Source organism: Bubalus kerabau, chromosome 1 (assembly GCF_029407905.1).
Source record: "Bubalus kerabau isolate K-KA32 ecotype Philippines breed swamp buffalo chromosome 1, PCC_UOA_SB_1v2, whole genome shotgun sequence".
Lineage (NCBI taxonomy): Eukaryota > Metazoa > Chordata > Mammalia > Artiodactyla > Bovidae > Bubalus > Bubalus kerabau.
Genome location: NC_073624.1, coordinates 90,402,869 through 90,423,584, shown reverse-complemented (window position 1 = coordinate 90,423,584; position 20,716 = coordinate 90,402,869). Strand labels below are relative to the sequence as shown.

Genomic DNA, 20,716 nt, shown 5'->3' with positions numbered 1-20,716 from the left:
GAAATGTTTTCACCAGGGTGTGCCAAAGTCAAGGGAGAAGGTCAGTAAACGTGCTCACTTCTTCAGTGAAAGCTGACCCTGACTCTATTTACCCATCAGAGACAAACATCCCTGGCTCCCTCAGTGACCACTTGTGTTTAGATCACATCAGAATTCTGCACACAGTGGCCAGGGAGGAGATGTCACAGATCTTGACTTCATTAACTTCCACCTTGCTCCTTTCTCTCTCTCGACACTTAACTCTGTCTACTTTTCCAACTCTCTCCAGCTAGTCTGTTCTCTGGCTCTCCTTTAAGTTTACATCGGGCTCTCAAAGACAGCCAACCAGGACTCCCAGCTCTGTATAAGGGGCAAATGGCTTGGGTGTGTCTGATGGGGCCCTTCTGGTTAGCAAAGACCTGTCTGTCACCAGTTGCTGTAGAGGAGGAGACCATATTATCTCTAGGGTTACTTTTCCTCATTTCTTTGTTTTTTTTTTTCAACTTCCCTCTTCACATTTGTGCATACTAATGTCTTCTACTTATCTTACATTTTTCTTTCTTATTCTCTGGAAAAGGAAAGGCATTTGATTCTAAATGATTCTCTTTTAGAAATTATATAAAAGCTGAGGTTCACATTTTTTGCAAATGTCTTGAGGAGAAAACTTAAGAGAAAATGGAACTTAAATACATCAGGGGCAAAAGCTGAATTAAATGGACAGGACAGGGAGAAGCAGGAACCAGTAGGATGGATTACACAGTGTGGATGAGATCTTTTTCTCCAGGTTTCTGCAGGGCCAGTTTGGCTTCTTAGTGGGATGCTGGCCAAGTGTTTACAGTATTCCTTTTACATGTGAAATGAAACCACAGGGAGAGGGAGAGAAAACAGAGATCACAATTATATGTGTTTATTGCCCAATCTGTGCCAGCACTAATTATATATTATTTTAGTTAATCCTCATTTTATAGAAAAAAAAAATTTGAGAACCAGCTAGCCAACTGCACATTATCACATTATAGTAAGCAACAATAATGTCAAGTCTGAATTTCTGATATGCCTGCCTCTAAAGACCCTTTGCTTTACCCTGTGCCTCACTGCCTCCCTATAAAGTGATGAGATTAGGTTCCAGGCAAGGTTTTTTTGTTTTGTTTTCTGTTTATGAATTTATTTGTTTATTTTTGGCTGTGCTGGGTCTGTTGCTGCATGGGCTTTTCTCTAGTGGCGATAAGTGAGCTTCTCATTATGGTGGCTCCTCTAGTCGCACAGTATAGGCTCTAGGGCATGCAGGGTTCAGTAGCTGGGGCATGGGGCTCAGTAGTTGCAGCTCTAGGGCACAAGCTCAAGAGTGAAGGCGCACGGGCTTAGCTGCTCTGCGGCATGTGAGATCTTCCCGGATCAGGGATCGAGCCTGTGTCTCCTGCATTGGCAGGCAGATTCTTTACCACTGAGCCACCAAGGAAGACTCCAGGCAAAGTTTTTTAATCTCTAAATATGTAACTGTTCACCTCTTAAAATAATTTTATTTCTTAGTCTAAGAATCTCTCTGGGTTTCAATTTTATTCTCTCTTACTCTGTTGGTACATATCTTGCTCTCCCCCTTGCTTACTCTCTCTGTCTCATTATCCCTCACTTTTTCTTCCTTTCTCTTCCCAAAGCTAATTAGAGTCTCTGCAAATTTTTTCTTCACATACTTTAAGTAGCAAAACAGCTTAATGATATAGAATAGCTAAAGTTGTCTAATCCACTGATGTTCAATAATTCTTGATTTCTAAGTTCTCCTTCCATTTTCATATTCATTTGTCTTTAGACTTATACACAGTCCCTGAATGTTCAGAGAAATATCATTATGGATACTTTATGTATAATTTCCTGTTTCTTTCCCTTGATTTTTTAGTTGTTTTACTCTTTAAATCTCTGTACTGAAGGAAGGAAGCAACAAGTCTAGGGTGGTTTCATTATAGCTTATAATGGGATAGTAAATTCACTTTAGGACTCAGCTGGAGAATGATTAGGGATGATGGAGGGAGATCAAGTCTCACAAGATGCAGGCACTATCTGGAGTTACAATCTCAGCTATAAAGTGAAATGAAGGTTATTGTCAGTATTTCCATCATTTATGGTGACTCTCATTAGTGCAGATCAACACATATGGTCTTCTGGTAGAGTCTGTGACCTACACTGATCTTTTGACATCACAGGGATCTGGGTCATCACAGGCATCTGAAATGCTCACCCACGGCACATTTACAACATTGGTCCAGGCCAGACCATCACAAAGGGATCCAGGTACTTCAGAGATCCTATTTCAGAAAGATATAGAAATATTGAAGTGGATCCAGTATCAAGGAGAAGGATGAAGCAAAAATAAAGCAAAAGACTGAGACAGTCAAGAGAATTTAGAATATTTCTACAATTTAACTCAATTGGATCTCTGTGGCAAACCAGTTATTGGCAAGGCCCTCTGAGAAGCAAAAAGACTATTCAGTGTCCATCTTGCTTAAGAAAAGGGAAATAGGAAGAAACTTAAAATAGAAAAGAGGAGGGAAACAGGTAAGCCTATAGAAACACTTCTAAGTTAATCTGTAAGACATTGGGATGGGTCGCTAAACTGTAACAGAGTTATCAGCAGAGACCTCCAGAGACTCACACTAAAGACTAGTTGTCCTTCCTTAAAAGTCATTTACATCTCTCCTCAGAATACCTCGATCCATATGCTTTTGTCTGGATCCATATGCTTTTCCCTACACAACTTTATTAGGTAATGGCAAAATTTTATTTCCTATTGTCTCCCAATCTGATTCCTAAATTCCTCAAAGTTCATGTAGATGTGTTAGTGAAAACCATGGAGTTTCAGAATTACACCTCATATTTTAAAATCTTTAAAAATGCCATAATTCCAGGGCATTCCTAATATGTGAAACCAGCAGGGAAAACAGTTCTTCTTTTCTGACCATTTAAGGACTTAGTAAGGGCCTGGCCTGTCTTTCTAACGACAGGTTAGTACAATAGAACACAGGGTCAAGACCTGCAGAACAGGGGCTCTGCTCTTACAAGGCCTTTCTAGTTTCTCTTCTTTTTGTACCTAGTGAACAGACCCACTGTAGTTTCCCCTCCTTCTGACATTCCTGCTGTGAGACACCACCCAACTGGGTACAACTATTTTGTTCTCTCCCTGTACAGATAGGCAACAAATCTTCCAAACAACCCATAATTGTGCATTCCCTCTGATCTCCAGTTGTGGATGATGGCAGTCTCACTAACAAGGATCCCTGTAAATCCTGGTTGCCCTTCTATTTTAACAGGGCTAATTCTGCCCATGGGCAGAGGAGCCTGGTAGGCTACAGTCCATGGTGTCTCAAAAGAGTCAAACATGACTGAGCAACTAAACATTAACAACACAACAATTCAGGACTCATCCCTCATTGATTTCTGGGGCTTGTCATCCTGTCTATATTTTTGAATGATGAATGGCCCTATATTGCATCTTTTAATCTGATTTCTAAATTCTGTTAGTTTTACTATTCAGTAAAATGGTATATGTTCTGTCATTCTTAGTTAACAAAGAGAAATTGATTGGCCACTTTAGGGTGAACTACATATTCTCTGAGCTGGAATTAGGAGGGTGGATGCCTTTGCCTTCTTCCTGCAGGCTGCCTTTGATCTAATCTTATTTCATTAGGAGAATTTTCAGAGATGGAAGAGGGAATACAAGCCTTATAAATCCTAAGAGCTGGCTTTTAGTTCCCAGCCTTGAGAAGCAAGGGAAATCTTCACTCAATCTTCAAATAAGCCCCAATTAGTTTACACTTTTTATTGTATATAACTGATTTCTAAATTACTGTGTATTGGCCACCATGGAATGGTTACCTCCAACTTATTCACACATTGTCAAATTGGGAGCAGGAATTTCTATCTTCCCTAATAAAGACTGAAGAGAAACTGCCTTTTATCACAAAATGACATATCCACTAACAATTCAGTTTACTAAAAGAACATCTGTTTATGGCTATTTTCCACCTCTTAAGGGTCTCCTCAAGTTTAGATGCAATTTTAGCATTATACCTGATGTGAAACATTTGAGGGTTAACTCAGGTTCTCAGGTTCTCACTTATAGTGACTATTTTTTCTTACCAAGGATGCCTTTCTCCAAGAACAACCTTCTTTAATCTGTCAGTTAGCAAATATTTTTCTTGCATCTGATATTTTCCTTTTTATTCACACTTTCCTGAGTATTTTATGATTTCATTACTCTTCAGATCCCCCAGTATTTTATTGAAGCTTGATTAGAGCTCTTAACCATATGATATTATATTTAATTTATAAAATATGCCTGTCCTTAACTGTACTGTATACTCTACCAGAACTTAACAGTGCTTAAAAAATACATTTTTAATATGCAGATTCAGTTTTTAAAAGATTTCAGGAACTTTCAGGATTGTTGTTCAGTCACTCAGTCGTGTCTGACTCTTTGCAACCCCATGGACAGCAGCATGCCAGGCTTCCCTGTCCATCACCAACTCCCAAAGTTTACTCAAACTCATGTCCATTGAGTCAGTGATGCAAGCCAACCATCTCATCCTCTGTCATCCCCTTCATCTCCCACCTTCAGTCTTTCCCAGCATCAGGGTCTTTTCAAATGAGTCAGTTCTTCACATCAGGTGACCAAAGTATTGGAGTTTCAGCTCAGCATCAGTCCTTACAATGAATATTCAGGACTGATTTCCTTTAGGATGGACTGGTTGGATCTCCTTGCAGTCCAAGGGACTCTCAAGAGTCTTCTCCAACACCACACTTCAAAAGCATCAATTCTTTGCCACTCAGCTTTCTTTATAGTTCAACTCCCACATCCATACATGACTACTGGAAAAACCATAGCTTTGACTAGATGGACCTTTGTTGACAGAGTAATGTCTCTGCTTTTTAATATGCTGTTTAGGTTGGTCATAACTTTTCTTCCAAGGAGCAAGCGTCTTTTAATTTCATGGCTGCAGTCACCATCTGCAGTGATTTTGGAGCCCAAAAAAATAAAGTCTGTCACTGTTTCCATTGTTTCCCCATCTATTTGCCATGAAGTGATGGGACCAGATGCCAGGATCTTAAGTTTTCTGAATGTTGAGTTTTAAGCCAACTTTCTCACTCTCCTTTCACTTTCACCAAGAGGCTCTTTAGTTCTTCACTTTCTGGCATAACTGTGGTATCATCTGCATATCTGAGGTTATTGATATTTCTCCCGGCAATCTTGATTCCAGCTTGTGCTCATCCAGTCCAGCATTTCTCATGATGTGCTCTGCATATAAGTTAAATAAGCAGGGTGACAATATACAGCCTTGATGTACTCCTTTTCCTATTTGGAACCAGTCTGTTGTTCCATGTCCAGTTCTAACTGCTGCTTCTTGACCTGCATACAGAGGTCTCAGGAGGCAGGTCAGGTGGTCTGGTATTTCCATTTCTTTAAGAATTTTCCACAGTTTGTTGTGATCCACACAGTCAGTCTTTGGCATAGTCAATAAAGCAGAAGGAGATATTTTTCTGGAACTGTCTCACTTTTTTGATGATCCAACATGAGGATTACAGACATTTAAAAATATAAATGTCCTAATTAATATTTTTCATTTATGCAGTGATCTGCAAAAGGAAACAGTAAATTAAAATTCATTGAGCACTTTCATATTGCAGATATTCTATGTGGTTTATGTATATATTTTTATATAAATTATATATTTTTGATTGAAAAATTTTCTCCTAATCTTCACAACTACCCAGACAAATATAGTTTTCTTCATTTTACAGACGAGAAAACAGGTTTGTAGGAGTTGATTTTTAAAGTTTTTTCATGGACAGCATTAAATAATGTAGAAAGTTGGAACTCAGATGGTCATTTATTCTATTATTCCTTCAACATACATATATTAAACGACCTGCTATGTGTTAGGCAGTGTCCCAGGAAACAAGGATGTAAAATCTCTGGAGTTACGGAGTTCAGGAACAAATGCAATTTCAAATAGGCTGATGTGGGAAGAGTTACTGGAGACTTCACTATGGCTGCAAGAGTTGAGACTGATCTTGTTGGAGCAGTTTGTCAAATGGAGAAATATATATGAAGACTGAACTCCAAAAAGAGCACTAGTAGAGTCTTAGAGGCTTAGGAAACGACAGTATATTTGGAAAACAAAAGTTGTAAGTGGGGGTGTAGAGTGTTCTGTAGGGGAGCAGGGGAAGATAACAGTATTTAATTGCTCAGCAGGTAAAGAATCCATCTACAAGTGAAGGAGACACAGGAGATGCAGGTTAAATCCCTGGGCCAGGGAAGATCCCTTGGAGGAGGAAATGGCAAACCACTCCAGTATTCTTGCCTGGAAAATTCCATGGATAGAGGACTCACAACGACTCAGACATGACTGAGCACACGGCATGAAAATGGCAATATCATATGGAGGTTAGAAAGAGGGGATGGAAAGTGACTTCATGGTTTCTGAACTATGGGGTTCAGTTAATATTGTTAACTATGGAGGAGATTAAGACAAAGAGCCATGGATGCTCCTGGGGCACTGATAACTGTGCAGACTTCTCTCTGTTCTTTATCTTTCACTAGACCAAATCTAAACCAGACTTCCACTGAAAAATTCTCAAAACTCTGCAGAACAACTGCTTAAATGCCCATGTGAGACAGGAAGTTCCTCTAGCTACCATTTCTGGTTCTCCTGACCTTAAAAGAAATTGAAAGCCACTGCCCACCATAGCAACGGGCTTCCCTGATAGCTCAGTTGGTGAAGAATCCACCTGCAATGCAGGAGACCCCAGTTCAATTCCTGGGTTGGGAAGATCCCCTGGAGAAGAGATAGGCTACCCACTCCAGTATTCTTGGGCTTCCTTTGTGGCTCAGTTGGTAAAGAATCCACCTGCAATGTGGGAGACTTAGGTTCAATCCCTGGGTTGGGAAGATCCCTTGGAGAAGGGAAAGGCTACCCACTCCAGTATTCTGGCCTAGAGAATTCCATGGACTGTATAGTCCGTGGAGTCGCAAAGAGCCAGACACAACTGAGCCACTTTCACTTCAGTTCACTTCACCATAGCAGTATTCCCCAGGATGGACCTCCTTAAGTGCCTTGAAGCTCTATTTTAGTGTGGGTTTTTTTTTTTAATTCCTTCACCACCTCCTGCCAATTCCACTCACAATAAAAAAATGTTAGTATTCCTTCAGGGTAAGTTCTGGTTACTCATATGGCCAGAGGCACTGCCTCCCTGGTGATTCAGAATGTCATCTTTCAAACCTACGTCATTAATATTGCTATTTAGCTACTTATTGCACTCTCCTCCCCATCCCAACTCAGTTCTCTGTGTTCTTGGGTCAGTTTATTCTCCTTTTAATTGTGATGGAAATATTGGAGTATAGATCTGGAGAAAATCAACAAGGAGGCTTCTTGGCTACTTTAGGCATTGAGGGTTTTGTAGGCTTTAATTTACTGAGCAGCCCAAGAAAAAAAAAACTTACCAAGTAGTCCACCTCAAACATGAGAACTAGCATTCCTCAACACAGAATTGGGAGCCAAAACCCCAGATAATATGAACTGCCTGGACTTCTTTGAGATATCTTGTGGGTAGCTATAATCTCAAAAGGTCACTCGCAGTGGAATTGGGTACTCAACCATCACTCACCCACTCTCCATAGGAGACATTTTTGAGGAAACAAAAAATTCTGCAAGATAAAAGAGTATGTTCATATTCAGTTTAAAGAAGACAAGTCTACAGGACTTTAGTGACTTGAAATCTCTAAATCACAAGTTTTCACCCTTTGTGAGTTCCAGTTGCTTTTGATTAAACTGTGGACTTTCCAAGGAAATAGCTCTGACACACACAGTATTTCCTATAACATTTCAAAGATGAATGGACATTCTGAAACATCTATTGATTCCCCTGGGTCCATGAACCCAAGTATGAATATATTTACCTTAACAGTTTTCACCCAGAAGACATTTTTCTGCTTTAAGGTCACAAAATGAGTAAGCCAAAAAGCAAAGAACTATAGTATACAGAAGAGGGACCAGGCTTCAAGCTGTGTAAGAGCTGGAATTACTAGAGAGACATTTTATTTAAAGCAACCCTGCAAAAAACAGAGGCTGAAGCTTTCTAAGAGAAGAACTTAACATGATTTTAAACAAGGCTGGTGAATTCCTTTACAACATAAGTGAACCAACCTCATCCCTAAAACAAACATACTCTACAGAATAAATAAGCAATACAATGCTCTATTATATTTTCTTTCCTGTAGTTATAAAATGATAGGAAGGCAACAGAAACATACTGGCTTAATTGTTGAATTATTCAAAAGTGTCCTGGCCCCTCTGTAAAAATGACAGGAATCAGAGTCTTACGTTATAATGAGACATTTTCCCACCAGTCTAGTCTACAGTAGCACACTTTGTTCAGTGTGCTCCTGTGGTCATGGAATGTAGACATCTCTCAATTCACCAGCACTGTTCTTTGAGAATTCAACATATATGTTTATCAGCAGAATTCCTCAGTCTCTCAGGATTTGTCAAACACCACTGTGGCTCACTTTCTTTGTGTTATAACCACAGCTCTATCGTACTTCTTTGTTTATATTTCCATGTATGTGATATTATTACTAATAACTGGGACTTTGATGGGGTCCGATAAATAACATTACTCCTTCCTTTACTTCTTAATCAATTGAGAAAGAAGGTAGCACCTGAATATGGGGGGTAAAATATCAACTTTATTAATACCAATACAGAAATTTGAGCAATTGGACTTACTGATGCAGAAACAGAGTTAGACAGACTTATTTCCTTGTTGCTGGCAGCTACGACACTGCCTCCCCAAACAGAGGTGGAACCTGCCCTTACGAAGGTTACTTACGCCAAAGGGCAAGTCTAGAGGAAAGACAGACACATGTGCTCAGCTTTCCTTCTAAAATCAGATAACCACTCCATCTCCCCTCCATGAGAGGGTGTGAATGAAGGAAGAGCGAAGGGTCAGGGGTATGTGGCTACAATAGTTTCATTCATGTGGAAGGAAACATCAGGAATATGGAAGCTGTTATTCCTCACACACCCCTAACCATGCCTAACAGTGTGTTCTCCTGCCCCATTAAGTCTTTGTTTAACCAGGGATAGTGGTGTATTAAGACAATCCCATTTCTACCCTCATGTGGCTGCTCCTCTGATGCAGGTTCTTCAATGAGATTAAATCACATCATTAAATTACAATAATAAACTTGAGGTTTAAATGTGATGGTGGGTGTAAACTATTTTATAAACTAGTGTTAATTTAAATGAGATTACAGACCTCCCTTGGGCTGCAAGGAGATCCAACCAGTCCATTCTGAAGATCAGTCCTGGTTGTTCTTTGGGAAGGAATGATGCTAAAGCTGAAACTCCAGTACTTTGGCCACCTCATGCGAAGAGTTGACTCATTGGAAAAGACTCTGATGCTGGGAGGGATTGGGGGCAGGAGGAAAAGGGGACGACAGAGGATGAGATGGCTGGATGGCATCACCGACTTGATGAAAGTGAGTTTGAGTGAACTCCAGGAGTTGGTGGTGGACAGGGAGGCCTGGCATGCTGCAATTCATGAGGTCGCAAAGAGTCGGACACGACTGAGCGACTGAACTGAACTGAACTGAACAGACCTCCAGTCTTTACATAAGAAACCCAAGGAATTATGAGTGGTTATTTAATCTCTACACACTTGGCAAAAGAAAATCCCATGATCCTCTTCTGGTTTAACAAGGAAATCTCACAAGTATGTGTATGTTTTAGAAAACAAAGAGATACCGATCTACATATTACCATGGCCATAATTAAGACCTACCAATCAAAATTACATTTTAGAGGTTCAAGATTAGCTTTATAGCACATAGCAACAATTTCTGATATCCAGTCTTAGAAAATTCTTTGCCCAAAATAATATTTGCAAGGACATCTTTTATGTTATAGAATAATATGAGCTTATTTGAAGCTAAAGGAGAATTTAGCTTTATTTTCCTGCTGGTATTTCTTCAATTATTAATAGTTATAAGAAAATGTGATTTCGAATCAAGGTGTTAGAATTCAGTTATTTATCACAGACAAAATTAAAATCTTAAGAAAGTAAAAATAAACACTATTAAAAAGTGAGAACAATATAAGCTTACTAATAAGTGGAATACATGAAATGTAAAGTTTCTCACCTATTCTATAAAGTGCAGTACACACATAACTTAGTGCCTGCATGCTAAGTCGCTTCAGTCATGTCTAACTCTTTGCAACGCTATGGACTGGAGCCTTCCAGGCTCCTCTGTCCATGGGATTCACCAGGGAAGAATACTGGAGTGAGTTGCCATACCCTCCTCCAGGGGATCTTCCCAACCCAGGGATCGAACCTGCATCTCTTTTGTCTCCTGCATTGGCAGGTGGGTTCTTTACCACTAGCACCACCTGGGAAGCCTACATAACTTAGGGATATTATTTAAATAAACATTTATCACCCATAGTATAGATGACAGAGAACTAACAAGGCCATCATACAAAACATGTCTTCCAGAGTGGCCCACCAGGTCAGACCATCCTCTCTGGACAAGTTCTTCAAACACCATGAGTTTCTCTGTTATTTGTCACAGTAATTAAATGACAAACATCATTACCAGCCAAGCAACAGAATGAGGTAGGATGTGATTTTCAAGATATTATTGTTGCATTTACTTATACAAATGTTTGACTGGTTAAGTCCTGACTAACTCTTGTAGTTAACAAGACTCCAGGTATCACAGAATATTCTAACAAACAAGCCACAAATAAATATTTGTACTCCTGCAAATCATAATGATTCCATAGGTTGAATTTCAGTTTCTTCTTGTCTGAAATGTAGCTCACTTACTTCACTTGCCCAGACTCCGACCTCAGTTTCAACAAGTCCACTGCACCCATGATTCAAAGCCACTTCTTGGATTAAACAGTTCTTTATGCCCCTCCCTACTCATTCTGGGCCCCCAAGAGAGGAATTTCTAGGGGATCATTCAAAGCAGCTATGATGGGAATGGCCTACTGCCCAAACACTGCCTGGACCTGTCAGGAAACACCTACAGGGATTCCAAGAAAGAAGTGGCAGTAATGGCATAGGTATGTTTTAAAATTAAGTTAGGTACCTGAAAGACTTAAAGACATGGAGAGCAGAGAGAAGTTCAACTGGAGGTAGCTCAATGACAGACACCCACCACCAGAGATGAGAAAGGGAGAGGAAGAAGAGAGTGAGATGTGGAAGTAAGTGGAAAACCATGGGAAAGACAAAAAGAGGGGAGAAATTGAGAGTGTGTATAAAAGGGAATGGAAGAAGAGAAAATGAAGAAGAGTGACAGGCAGAACTGAATGCTGAGAACAAACACACTGTCTATAAAAATCTGAAAGTGAAAGATCTGTCCAATATATCCTAATTCCAAAACAGGATGAAAAGTAGGAGATATTTAATATGAACATAATGACTTCCTAAAAATCGCAGTGAGAATAGAGCATGAGAATTCTGGATGCTTGTTTCTGATGATAGAGAAAAGAACAAGATTTACTGTCTATTAGTAAAAGGACAGCTTGAAGTTGTCTGAACATCTATCCAAAACGATTGAATTTGTGCCCTGCTCAGAACTTCCCTGTTCTCAGGGGGATAGTTGGATCCTTTTACCCAGTTATGTATTGCCCTAAATTCCCACCCCAGCAGGAAAACTGTCTCCTATTAGGAAGCATGCCAGAGCTCACCACCAGGCCCATCTCCAGCATGCCTGGCTGCTGCTGCTGCTGCTAAGTCACTTCAGTTGTGTCCGACTCTGTGCGACCCCAGAGACGGCAGCCCACCAGGCTCCCGCGTCCCTGGGATTCTCCAGGCAAGAACACTGGAGTGGGTTGCCATTGCCTTCTCCAAAGCATGAAACTGAAAAGTGAAAGTGAAGTCGCTCAGTCATGTCCGATGGGTGGTTAATGCAGCAGCAGCAACCACCGGGAACCTGAGACTGGAAAGAACGATCATTGGGAAGAGCTGAGCGTGATGTTTCAAGTTATGCTAATCATTCTCATCTAAGGGATAATCCTGAGAGTTGGCATATTTTTCTCTAAAAATTCAACCCATTCATTGTTTTAAATAGATAGTATACTTGAGCTTTTTCCTTTCCTAGAAAAATACATCTTCAAATGTCTCTCAAGTGCATCTTTAATATGATCTAGGAACTAACAGCTACCATCCCCTCCTCTGAAATACTCCACTCCTCTGTTTGGCATGGGTTCTAGAAAACTATCTTGTTTTTTCTCCTCAATTTGATTAAAGACTAACCCTTCCACATTGAAGATATTGGATCAGATACTTGACTTGAGCCTGAGTAAATTAGAATAAAGTATAACCACCCTGCCTTAATTTTTGATATTATGATTCCATGGAGGCACCTATGGTGACCCTGGCATTTTCACTGCCCTATACCATTGCCAATTACATAATGTTTACTTAAGTTACAAAACATTTACCACCACTCATTTATCTTTTATATTACATCCACTAATATTAGGTGGGTTTCTGTAATCAAGTGAGTACCTTGCATTACTCTACAGCTGTCTCTCTTGTGCTTTTCCTGTCCTTTGTCCTCAAGTGGATCCACGCCAGCGGACCTAAGAAATGGCAGCACCGTGACAGAGTTTATCCTCATGGGCTTTGAGCAGAGCACCCCTTCCACTCGGGCATTACTCTTTGCCCTCTTCCTAGCCCTCTACAGCTTTGCCATGGCCATGAATGGCCTCATCATCTTCATCACCTGGACAGACCCCAGGCTCAACAGCCCCATGTATTTCTTCCTTGGCCACCTGTCCTTCCTGGATGTCTGCTTCATCACCACCACCATCCCACAGATGCTAATCCACCTGATAATGAAGAACCATGTTATCTCCTTTGTCTCTTGCATGACCCAGATGTACTTGGTCTTCTGTGTGGGTGTGGCTGAGTGCATCCTCTTGGCTTTCATGGCCTATGACCATTATGTTGCCATCTGCCACCCACTGGCCTATGCCCAGATCATGAGCCAGCAGGTCTGCGTGAGCCTGGTGAGTATTGCCTGGTCCTTTGGGCTGATCAATGGCATCTTGCTTGAGTATATGTCATTCCGGAATCCCTTCTGCAGAGACAACCACATAGAAAACTTCTTCTGTGAGGCCCCCATAGTGATTGCTCTCTCCTGTGGAGACCCCCAGTTTAGTCTGAGAGTCATCTTTGCCGATGCCATTGTGGTGCTGCTCAGCCCCATGGTGCTCATTGTCATCTCCTATGCCCACATCCTGGCCTCCATCCTGGGCAGGAATTCCTCCTCTGGTCGAGGCAAGACCTTCTCTACTTGTGCCTCCCATCTGACCGTGGTCATCTTTTTCTACACCTCGGCCATGTTCTCTTACATGAACCCCCACAGCACACACAGTCCTGACAAAGACAAGCCTTTCTCCCTCCTCTACACCATCATCACCCCCATGTGCAACCCCATCATCTACAGTTTCCGAAACAAAGAAATGAAGAGGGCCATGGCGAGGGCCCTTGGGAGAAGCAGCCTTTCCCAGGCAGAGTCTGTCTAGTGGGAAGATGCCTGGAGGGGCAGCTTCCTCCTCCACTCCTGTGCTGAGAGGCTCCAGGAAAGAGCATTCATAGGTTCCTTTGCACCAGCATCAGGCCTGGAAGTTTCTATTAATGTCTAATGCTCATCTATCTGATGTACCTTTAAGCACTGTGTTCTCTTGGACCTTTTTCAGGAGACTTGGAGACCTTTCTGAGTAATTTTCTTCTAAGTTCTCACAACAGGATCTATAACACATAACCACACTTAATTCCATTTCATTTTCTTTGCATAGCACTTTTATATGCTCTTCCCAGCCTGAGTTCTGCCTAGGCATTTAGGAGTAAACGTTTTCTTTCAACTTAATCTGTTTTTCTTTCTCACACTTCATTCTCACTTCCTGAATCTGCCCTCATCCAGTCTGCTTCTATATGAGAAACAGTAGAGGAAGAAAAAAGAAAAAGGTTATTAGAGAGCAGCTGACACCAAAGAAGTTAGAGAAAAGAAGAAAAAGAAAAACTAGGCATCATCAGCCTGAACTTTATCTTGTTTGCCTCCACTAGCCCAGGAAAGGGAATATGCAGCTGCGTTTGTTGTTATGTTTAAGCTTCTGTGTGTTAGGGAAGGGCAAGTAGGAGAGGCCAGGTGTCAAATCTCTTCTTCCTCAGTCCTTTAGTTTTCTTAAGTACATGACTATTTGATATTTCTCTTCAGATTCAAGTATCGGTTTGGCCAAAAAGGTTGTTCAAGTTTTTACATTATGTAAAGACCTGAATGAACATTTTGGCCAACTCAATAGTGAGTACCTCTACCAAGCTTCTCAGACTGCCAGTTTCCTTCCCTTTTACCCATACTCCTAAACAACTCCCCTTTCCCTACTGCCTATTTTTCTCAACCATCCTTCATTTCATTCCAATTCAGTACTATTCCACCTTCTTCCTTATGGTAAATGGGTCCACTTCATTCCCTATACATTAAATCTCCACACTATCTCCACCACTGCCGATGGCTTTCTTAACTTGCAACCCTTCCTCTCTTGGCTTAGTTTCTCTTCTTCATGAAACCCAGTGTCCCTTGAGAGGGCATAATATTCTCAGCTGTTCTCTTTCTTTGCAAATCGCATCCTTCTCATGCTCCTTTCATAACAGATAGCAAAGAAAGGGGCATAGGCCTGTGCTTTGTTTTCTGATGCTACTTCCTTGAGATGAAAGCACCTCACTTGGGATGCTCTCGAAAGATATAGTAATACAACCCTTTTCACATCCTGACATCACATACTAACTACCCTTCACCCCACAAAGCTCTATTCCTTTGAGTCCAATGGGTGATTATCTAGATAACAGAGAACATGTGAGACGCACTACTCAGTCAGCAAGAAAGGAGACACCACTGTCATCAAGAAGAAACAATAAACACAGAACCTAAACATTTACATTACCGAAGAAAAACTACACCTAGGCAAAGTGAAGCAGGCAAGAAAGACTTTCTTTAAACCTACTGCAGTAGGGAGACTAATTCAATGCTGGTCAAACAAGTGGCTGGTGAGTTTGTATGAGCTGCAATAGGGGGATCTTAGGCCTGTGAGTGGCAATAGCCCTTAGCCAGAGTACTGCGGAATGACAGACAGCACTCACAACTATTAAGCACTTAGGTTTTAACAGATTTAAACTTCACAAAACCCTTTAATAGTATTACCTCCATTTTGAGAAGCAAAACTGAGGACCATAAAAGTTAATTTGCTCAAATTTACTGCGCATTTCAAAAGTCTTAGCTTTTTCTAACTGGGCAGCACTTCCAGAGCACGCACTCCTTAAAAGGTAATCAAATAACTATCCCCAAGAATGGGGCAGTCTTTATATTGAGGAAGTGATACTAGAATTATGCCTCAAAAAATAAGTAGTGAATTAAGATCAACCCTGAATATTCATTGGAAGGACTGTTGCTGAAACTGTGGGCCACCTGTTGCAGAGAGCAGACTCACAGGAAAAGACCCTGACGCTGAGAAACACTAAAGGCAAAAGAAGAGGGCAGCAGAGGATGAGATGGTTATACCATCACGAACTCAACGGACATGAATTTGAGCAAACTCCAGGAGATACTGGAGGAGAGAGGAGCTTGGAGTTCTACCGTCCATGGAGTAGCAGAGTCCTCACGATTTGGCGACTGAACAACAAAGTGAATTAAAAGACTGAAAATGGCTGTGGCATTGGCACGGATTTAGAATTCCAGGCAAAAGGAACTGCCTGATTCGTCATTGAAATGGTGTGTTCAACGTGGATGACAACAGGCCAGTATGGCCAGGAATGCTGAAAAATCAGGCTGCGCGACCCAGAACTGTCTTCTCTAGCACTTTCTGGTTCACGGTCCCGAGCTCCAAAGAGCCCCGGCCTCAAACGGGAACCTAGGCATGGTGGGGGGCTGACCTTTTGCGGAAGAGAAGCCGCCGCCCTGGCCGCGTTTCCCCCGCCACAGTCTCTGCCCTGGTCCCAGTGGCATAAGAAGAGCCCACAGGGTCCGCGAAAACTCCTGTAAATGCATTAACTAAAAGCCATCCCGAAATGCGCATCCCTACTCATCTCCCAATGCGAAGCCACTAGTCATCGGACCGCACGACCACGCTCTAGGGTTACCACACCCCGGCCCAGGGACCGAAACTGTGGGAGGGAACGCCAGGAATTCTACCTAGAGTCCCGGCTCAGCCCGCCCTCAGCTGGAGCCCGGCCCTAGGTTCCTTTCATCTAAAGCCGGCGCCACGTTTCCCAGCCCACTTTGGCGCTGCACCACTAAATTACCCAGCAGGCCTTGGGGCCCTGACCTGATTGCAGCCGCCGGAAGGGGTGGGCGTGGTCCGCGCTACGAACCTGCGGCCAATCAACTTTCCCCAGCCTCTTAGATCGCCGCTATAGCAACCAGTGAGCGCCTTCTTATTAGCCGCCCCTCCGGGGCTGGGGAGCCCGAACCAGACCACTCTGGGAGATACCAGCTTTTCTGGGAGACTCCGCAGCCGCCCGCCCGCGCTGGTGACGCGGGCCTCAGGGTTGGGATACCCTCCCAGCTGAGTGCATTTGTTTAAATGCCACGCCCCTTTGACGAAGGATGAGATGGGATGGGGGCGGAGCAAAGCTAGAGGCTGGCTTAAGTAGGTCTTTGCCTATCACGTGAAATCACCTTAGCTCCCATCCTAGTCCGCGGATCTGTAACCTCGTTCTTTCCAGAAGACATCGCCCGTTTCAGAGAGTTGCGTAATTGTTGCGTTCCTCTTCCCTCCTTTGGACAACGGCAGTATTCTCGGAGCTTCCTTACCTCTTCAGTTACAGACTCCAGGAAACCTTCCTTGTTCCCTTGACCCTTCTGGGTTCACTGGACTTTCTTTACTGTCCCTTCATGTTTTTTTCCCTGACACTATACTGTAATTCACTTTTCTGTCTTCCCCACTATTCTGAGATTCATTTTTTAGTTCATAGCACATTGCCAGACTATAGATGGTGCTATAATTCTGTTTCCTCAGTGAAATCTTAAGCACACTCCTGCTATATTAACCAAATAAAAGCAAAGCTGTTCTGGTAGGAGTGGAGTGTCAGTGTCCAAAGCCCTGGACCTTCAAGGAAAATCCTAAGGCACCATAATTAGTGGCTTAATCAGTTTAATATATATGGCTTACCCAGGACACGGAAACTAAACATACCTAGAGCCTCCCAGAACACCCTTAAAAATCTCATTTGGGGATTTCAAATCTGATTACACGTGCTTATTTTTATTTTCCAGTCTAAAGACCTAGATAGCTATTTCTCTCTTCAGTTTAATTTCTTACCCTCTTCACCCAGCTCTGGGCTTTGAGGCTAAGCTGTATGGACCACATCAACAGATTCCCTTACCTCTGACTTTCTATTGGATTCAGCCAATTATAGCCATTCCCTTCTTCAGGGGATCTTCCCCACTCACGGGTAGAACTGGAGTCTCATGTGTCTCCTGCATTGGCAGACAGGTTCTTTACCAGCTGAGGAAGACGTATCTAGTGTTTAGAATTGTGTTTAAATATACCCTCGGAAAATATTTTGTAGGCATGTATTCTTAAATGTAGTCAACTACCCCAGGGCTTCCCTGGTGGCTCATGCGGTAAAGCATCTGCCCGCAATGTGGGAGACCCGAGTTCGATGCCTGGGTTGGGAAGATCCCCTGGAGAAGGAAATGGCAATCTACTCCAGCAGTCTTGCCTGGAAAATCCCATGGACGGAAGAGCCTAATAGGCCACAATCCATGGGGTCGCAAAGAGTCGGGCACGACTGAGTGACTTCACTTCACTATTCTTAAATGTACTCCAAAGCTACTGTTGTATGTCTCATTCTGTCTCTTACTTTTTCACTGAGCACCGGTTTTCATCTCCCTCCACGCTACCAGATGCTAGCATTTACTCTGTTGCTGCAGTTTGATGCCTGCTATTCCATGATGTGCAGTATTCACTCACAATGTTGTATCTATCCATGCCTCTACTGATGAACACCCACGTTGCCCACAACTCCACTCCACTACAAATACCCTGCTAAGAACATTTTCCTATTAGTCCCCTACTGGACCTGTAAGGAATCTGTTTTATATTTCTTAGGAGAGGAATTTCTGGGCCATATCAATCTATTTAATGTATCCAAGTTATACCAGATTGCTTTCCAGAAGTGATGAGATCAGTCTTGCAGCAGTGCAAGTTTCTACATTTCTACATTCCTAACATTAGTAATTATATGGATTTCTGATTTTTGCTCTTTTGATAGATGTGAACTGATACCTCATTGTTGGTTTACTTTGTATTTGATTACTAATGATTTTGATCAAATTTCCATATCCATGTTAGTGTTTTCTGTTCTTAAATTGCCTGTTGATATTATTTGAAACTTTTTTCCCTATCGGGTTACTGTCTTTTCCCTGTTCCTTTGCAGGAGTTCCATATATGTTCTAGGATGATATTACATCTTTGTTGGTTTTAGACAAAACACATATTTTCTTCATTTTACCATCTGCGAATTGTCTTTGTCCATAGTGCCCTTTATAGAACATAAATCTTTGTTTTGTAATCAAATTCCTCAGTTTTTGCCTTATGGTTTGTGCTTTTGAAAGCATTTACATATGTGGACTTCTTTCTTAGTTATGCCTCCTCTGTGCCGGGCATCTCTAAATCTGAGTTCCCTGGAGGCATCTCTGTAATCCTTGCATCAGCTCCTCTTCATTAGACTCCAAAATATTTGCATTGACTTTTATTCTTAAGAGAATCACATGTTCCTTTAGCCTTGTCTCCCATAAAATCTCAGGTTATGAATATTGTATCATTTAACTATTTGAAGTTAAGCTTCCCATAATCCTGGACACACATCTCACCTTACCTCCTTGGCTACCAGGGAGAACTAAAATGGCCTAGTACTGTCTTTCAAGACTTCCTTCACTCTCATTCCACTTGATGAAATTCATCTTTTGGGGTCAAAATTAGACCTTGAGTTGCAAACTCTTCTCTGCCATCATCTTCCTTATGAAAGATGATATTACACTAAATCAACATACCTCTCAGTCCTGGATTTTGGTTTTATGCCGGTTTCATGATTTGTTCCTGGAACCTATAATCCAGTTTATCTGTTTTGACAGGCTCTAGCACATTCTTCCAATGATATCACTTATTTTCTTCTCCTTTATCTTCACCTAAATAATTCCTTTCTTCTTTCCACTCTCAAAGACATAAAATCCCATAAAAGACTATTTTCTTGATGTAAAGTACTACTTTGACTTTCTATCATTTCTTTTGTTTTTATTCCTCCTACTTACTCCTTTAGATCTCTTTTTTTCTTTTCTTCCTTCTCTTCCTGCCTATTTTCCCCCTGATTTCCATTCTGAATTTTACAAATACTGAGGGCCAGTATTTCTGTAGATCATAGCAAAGAAGTTACTTCTGTCTCAGAAGCAAGTTCCCCACAAATATGTGGTATGTGTCACTTGACTGGCCATTCCTTTCCAGTTGCACATCAGAACCCAGTTCTGTTTCTTTGGAACAACGTACTGCACCTTTTTTCACTGACGCGGTCCAGGCATAGAAAGCTTGGTAGGCCCCATCCTACCAAGTTTATTTATCTACATGACATTTTATTTTCCTGTGTAAAAACTCATTGTATTTTATATTACTTGTACTTTGAGCACTGGTGTAGAGGCCATATGTACTTTTTTGTCCAACCCTTTCTACTTACTTTTTCAAGAGAAGTATAGGATGCCACCTCAGCTACTGCTTTTCTTCCAGTGCTATATTTTATGTCCTCTGCAGTATAAAATTTTTTGAACATTTTTTCACTGTTTTCTCCATTTTATCTTGTCATCCCCTCCCACCCATTGACTCCTAACATACACACACACACACACACACACACACACACACCATTCCCATTTTGAAACTGAAGTGCTCTTAATTGCTCATAGAAAAAATTTTCTGAAAAGCACTCTATTCCAATTCAAGAACATATCATTCCCTCATCTTTAGGCTGAGAGCAAGGTAAGAACATGGACCTTGACTTCTTGGAGTCTGCCCCTGTGCCTATCACTTTCCATGAGACAAGGTTGGCAATTGGTAAATACTTGCTGGTAGATTGATTCAGTCATGGTCCCCTTCTTGGATGTGTTTTTCCATCATCCTTATAAGAATTATTTACCTACTCAAAAATGAATTTTGAATTTCCCTTTTTATTCTCAAAGTAGACTTCAAGCCACCATAAGCTTCCCTTAGCATATTGTAACTACTTATAGCAGAGTAAGATGCAGAACCATTTAATAAGGGAAAAAAATCCTGATTTCAGACAAACATGGTTCTGGTTGTAATGCTGTCATTGATTGTGCAAGTTTGCACATATCATTCCATCTAATACTTTAGTTATAACCAATGATATGTTTATTCACTATAAACCCTCTTAAAAGGATACGATACATTTTTATGAAGTAGTTGAGATAGAAATAAGGTAAATTCCACTGACCAAAGGGTCTAAGTGTGAGAGAAACTATTTTATAAGAAAAAGAATTTGCTTGTTATTCTATAACAGGCAGGAGTGGGAAGAGAGCAAGAGCAGGATAGGGTGGAGGAGCCTGTGAAAGGCATAAACTCCTCAGTGGGAACTTTCCTTGTGATCACTCCCCTATTCTTGAATG

The 20,716-nt window shown here is 41.5% G+C and overlaps 1 protein-coding gene and 1 long non-coding RNA gene across 6 annotated transcripts in view; one reads left to right on the top strand and one right to left on the bottom strand.

The window, feature by feature from the left end:
* Positions 1-13,994, top strand: part of LOC129652967 (olfactory receptor 10AD1-like) — a 90,873-nt gene extending 76,879 nt beyond the window's left edge. For all 5 annotated transcript variants that reach the window (XM_055582167.1, XM_055582149.1, XM_055582160.1 and 2 more), the window contains one exon: positions 12,605-13,994. In XM_055582167.1, coding sequence (XP_055438142.1) covers positions 12,605-13,571 — 967 coding nt within the window. In that variant the 3' untranslated portion in view covers positions 13,572-13,994. The remainder of the gene's footprint in view (positions 1-12,604) is intronic.
* On the bottom strand, positions 1,975-20,716 carry LOC129652989 (uncharacterized). Its single transcript, XR_008714889.1, has 2 exons — positions 16,365-20,716; positions 1,975-5,604 (listed from the first exon to the last, which is right to left on the bottom strand). It is a non-coding gene; the product is annotated as an uncharacterized LOC129652989 (long non-coding RNA).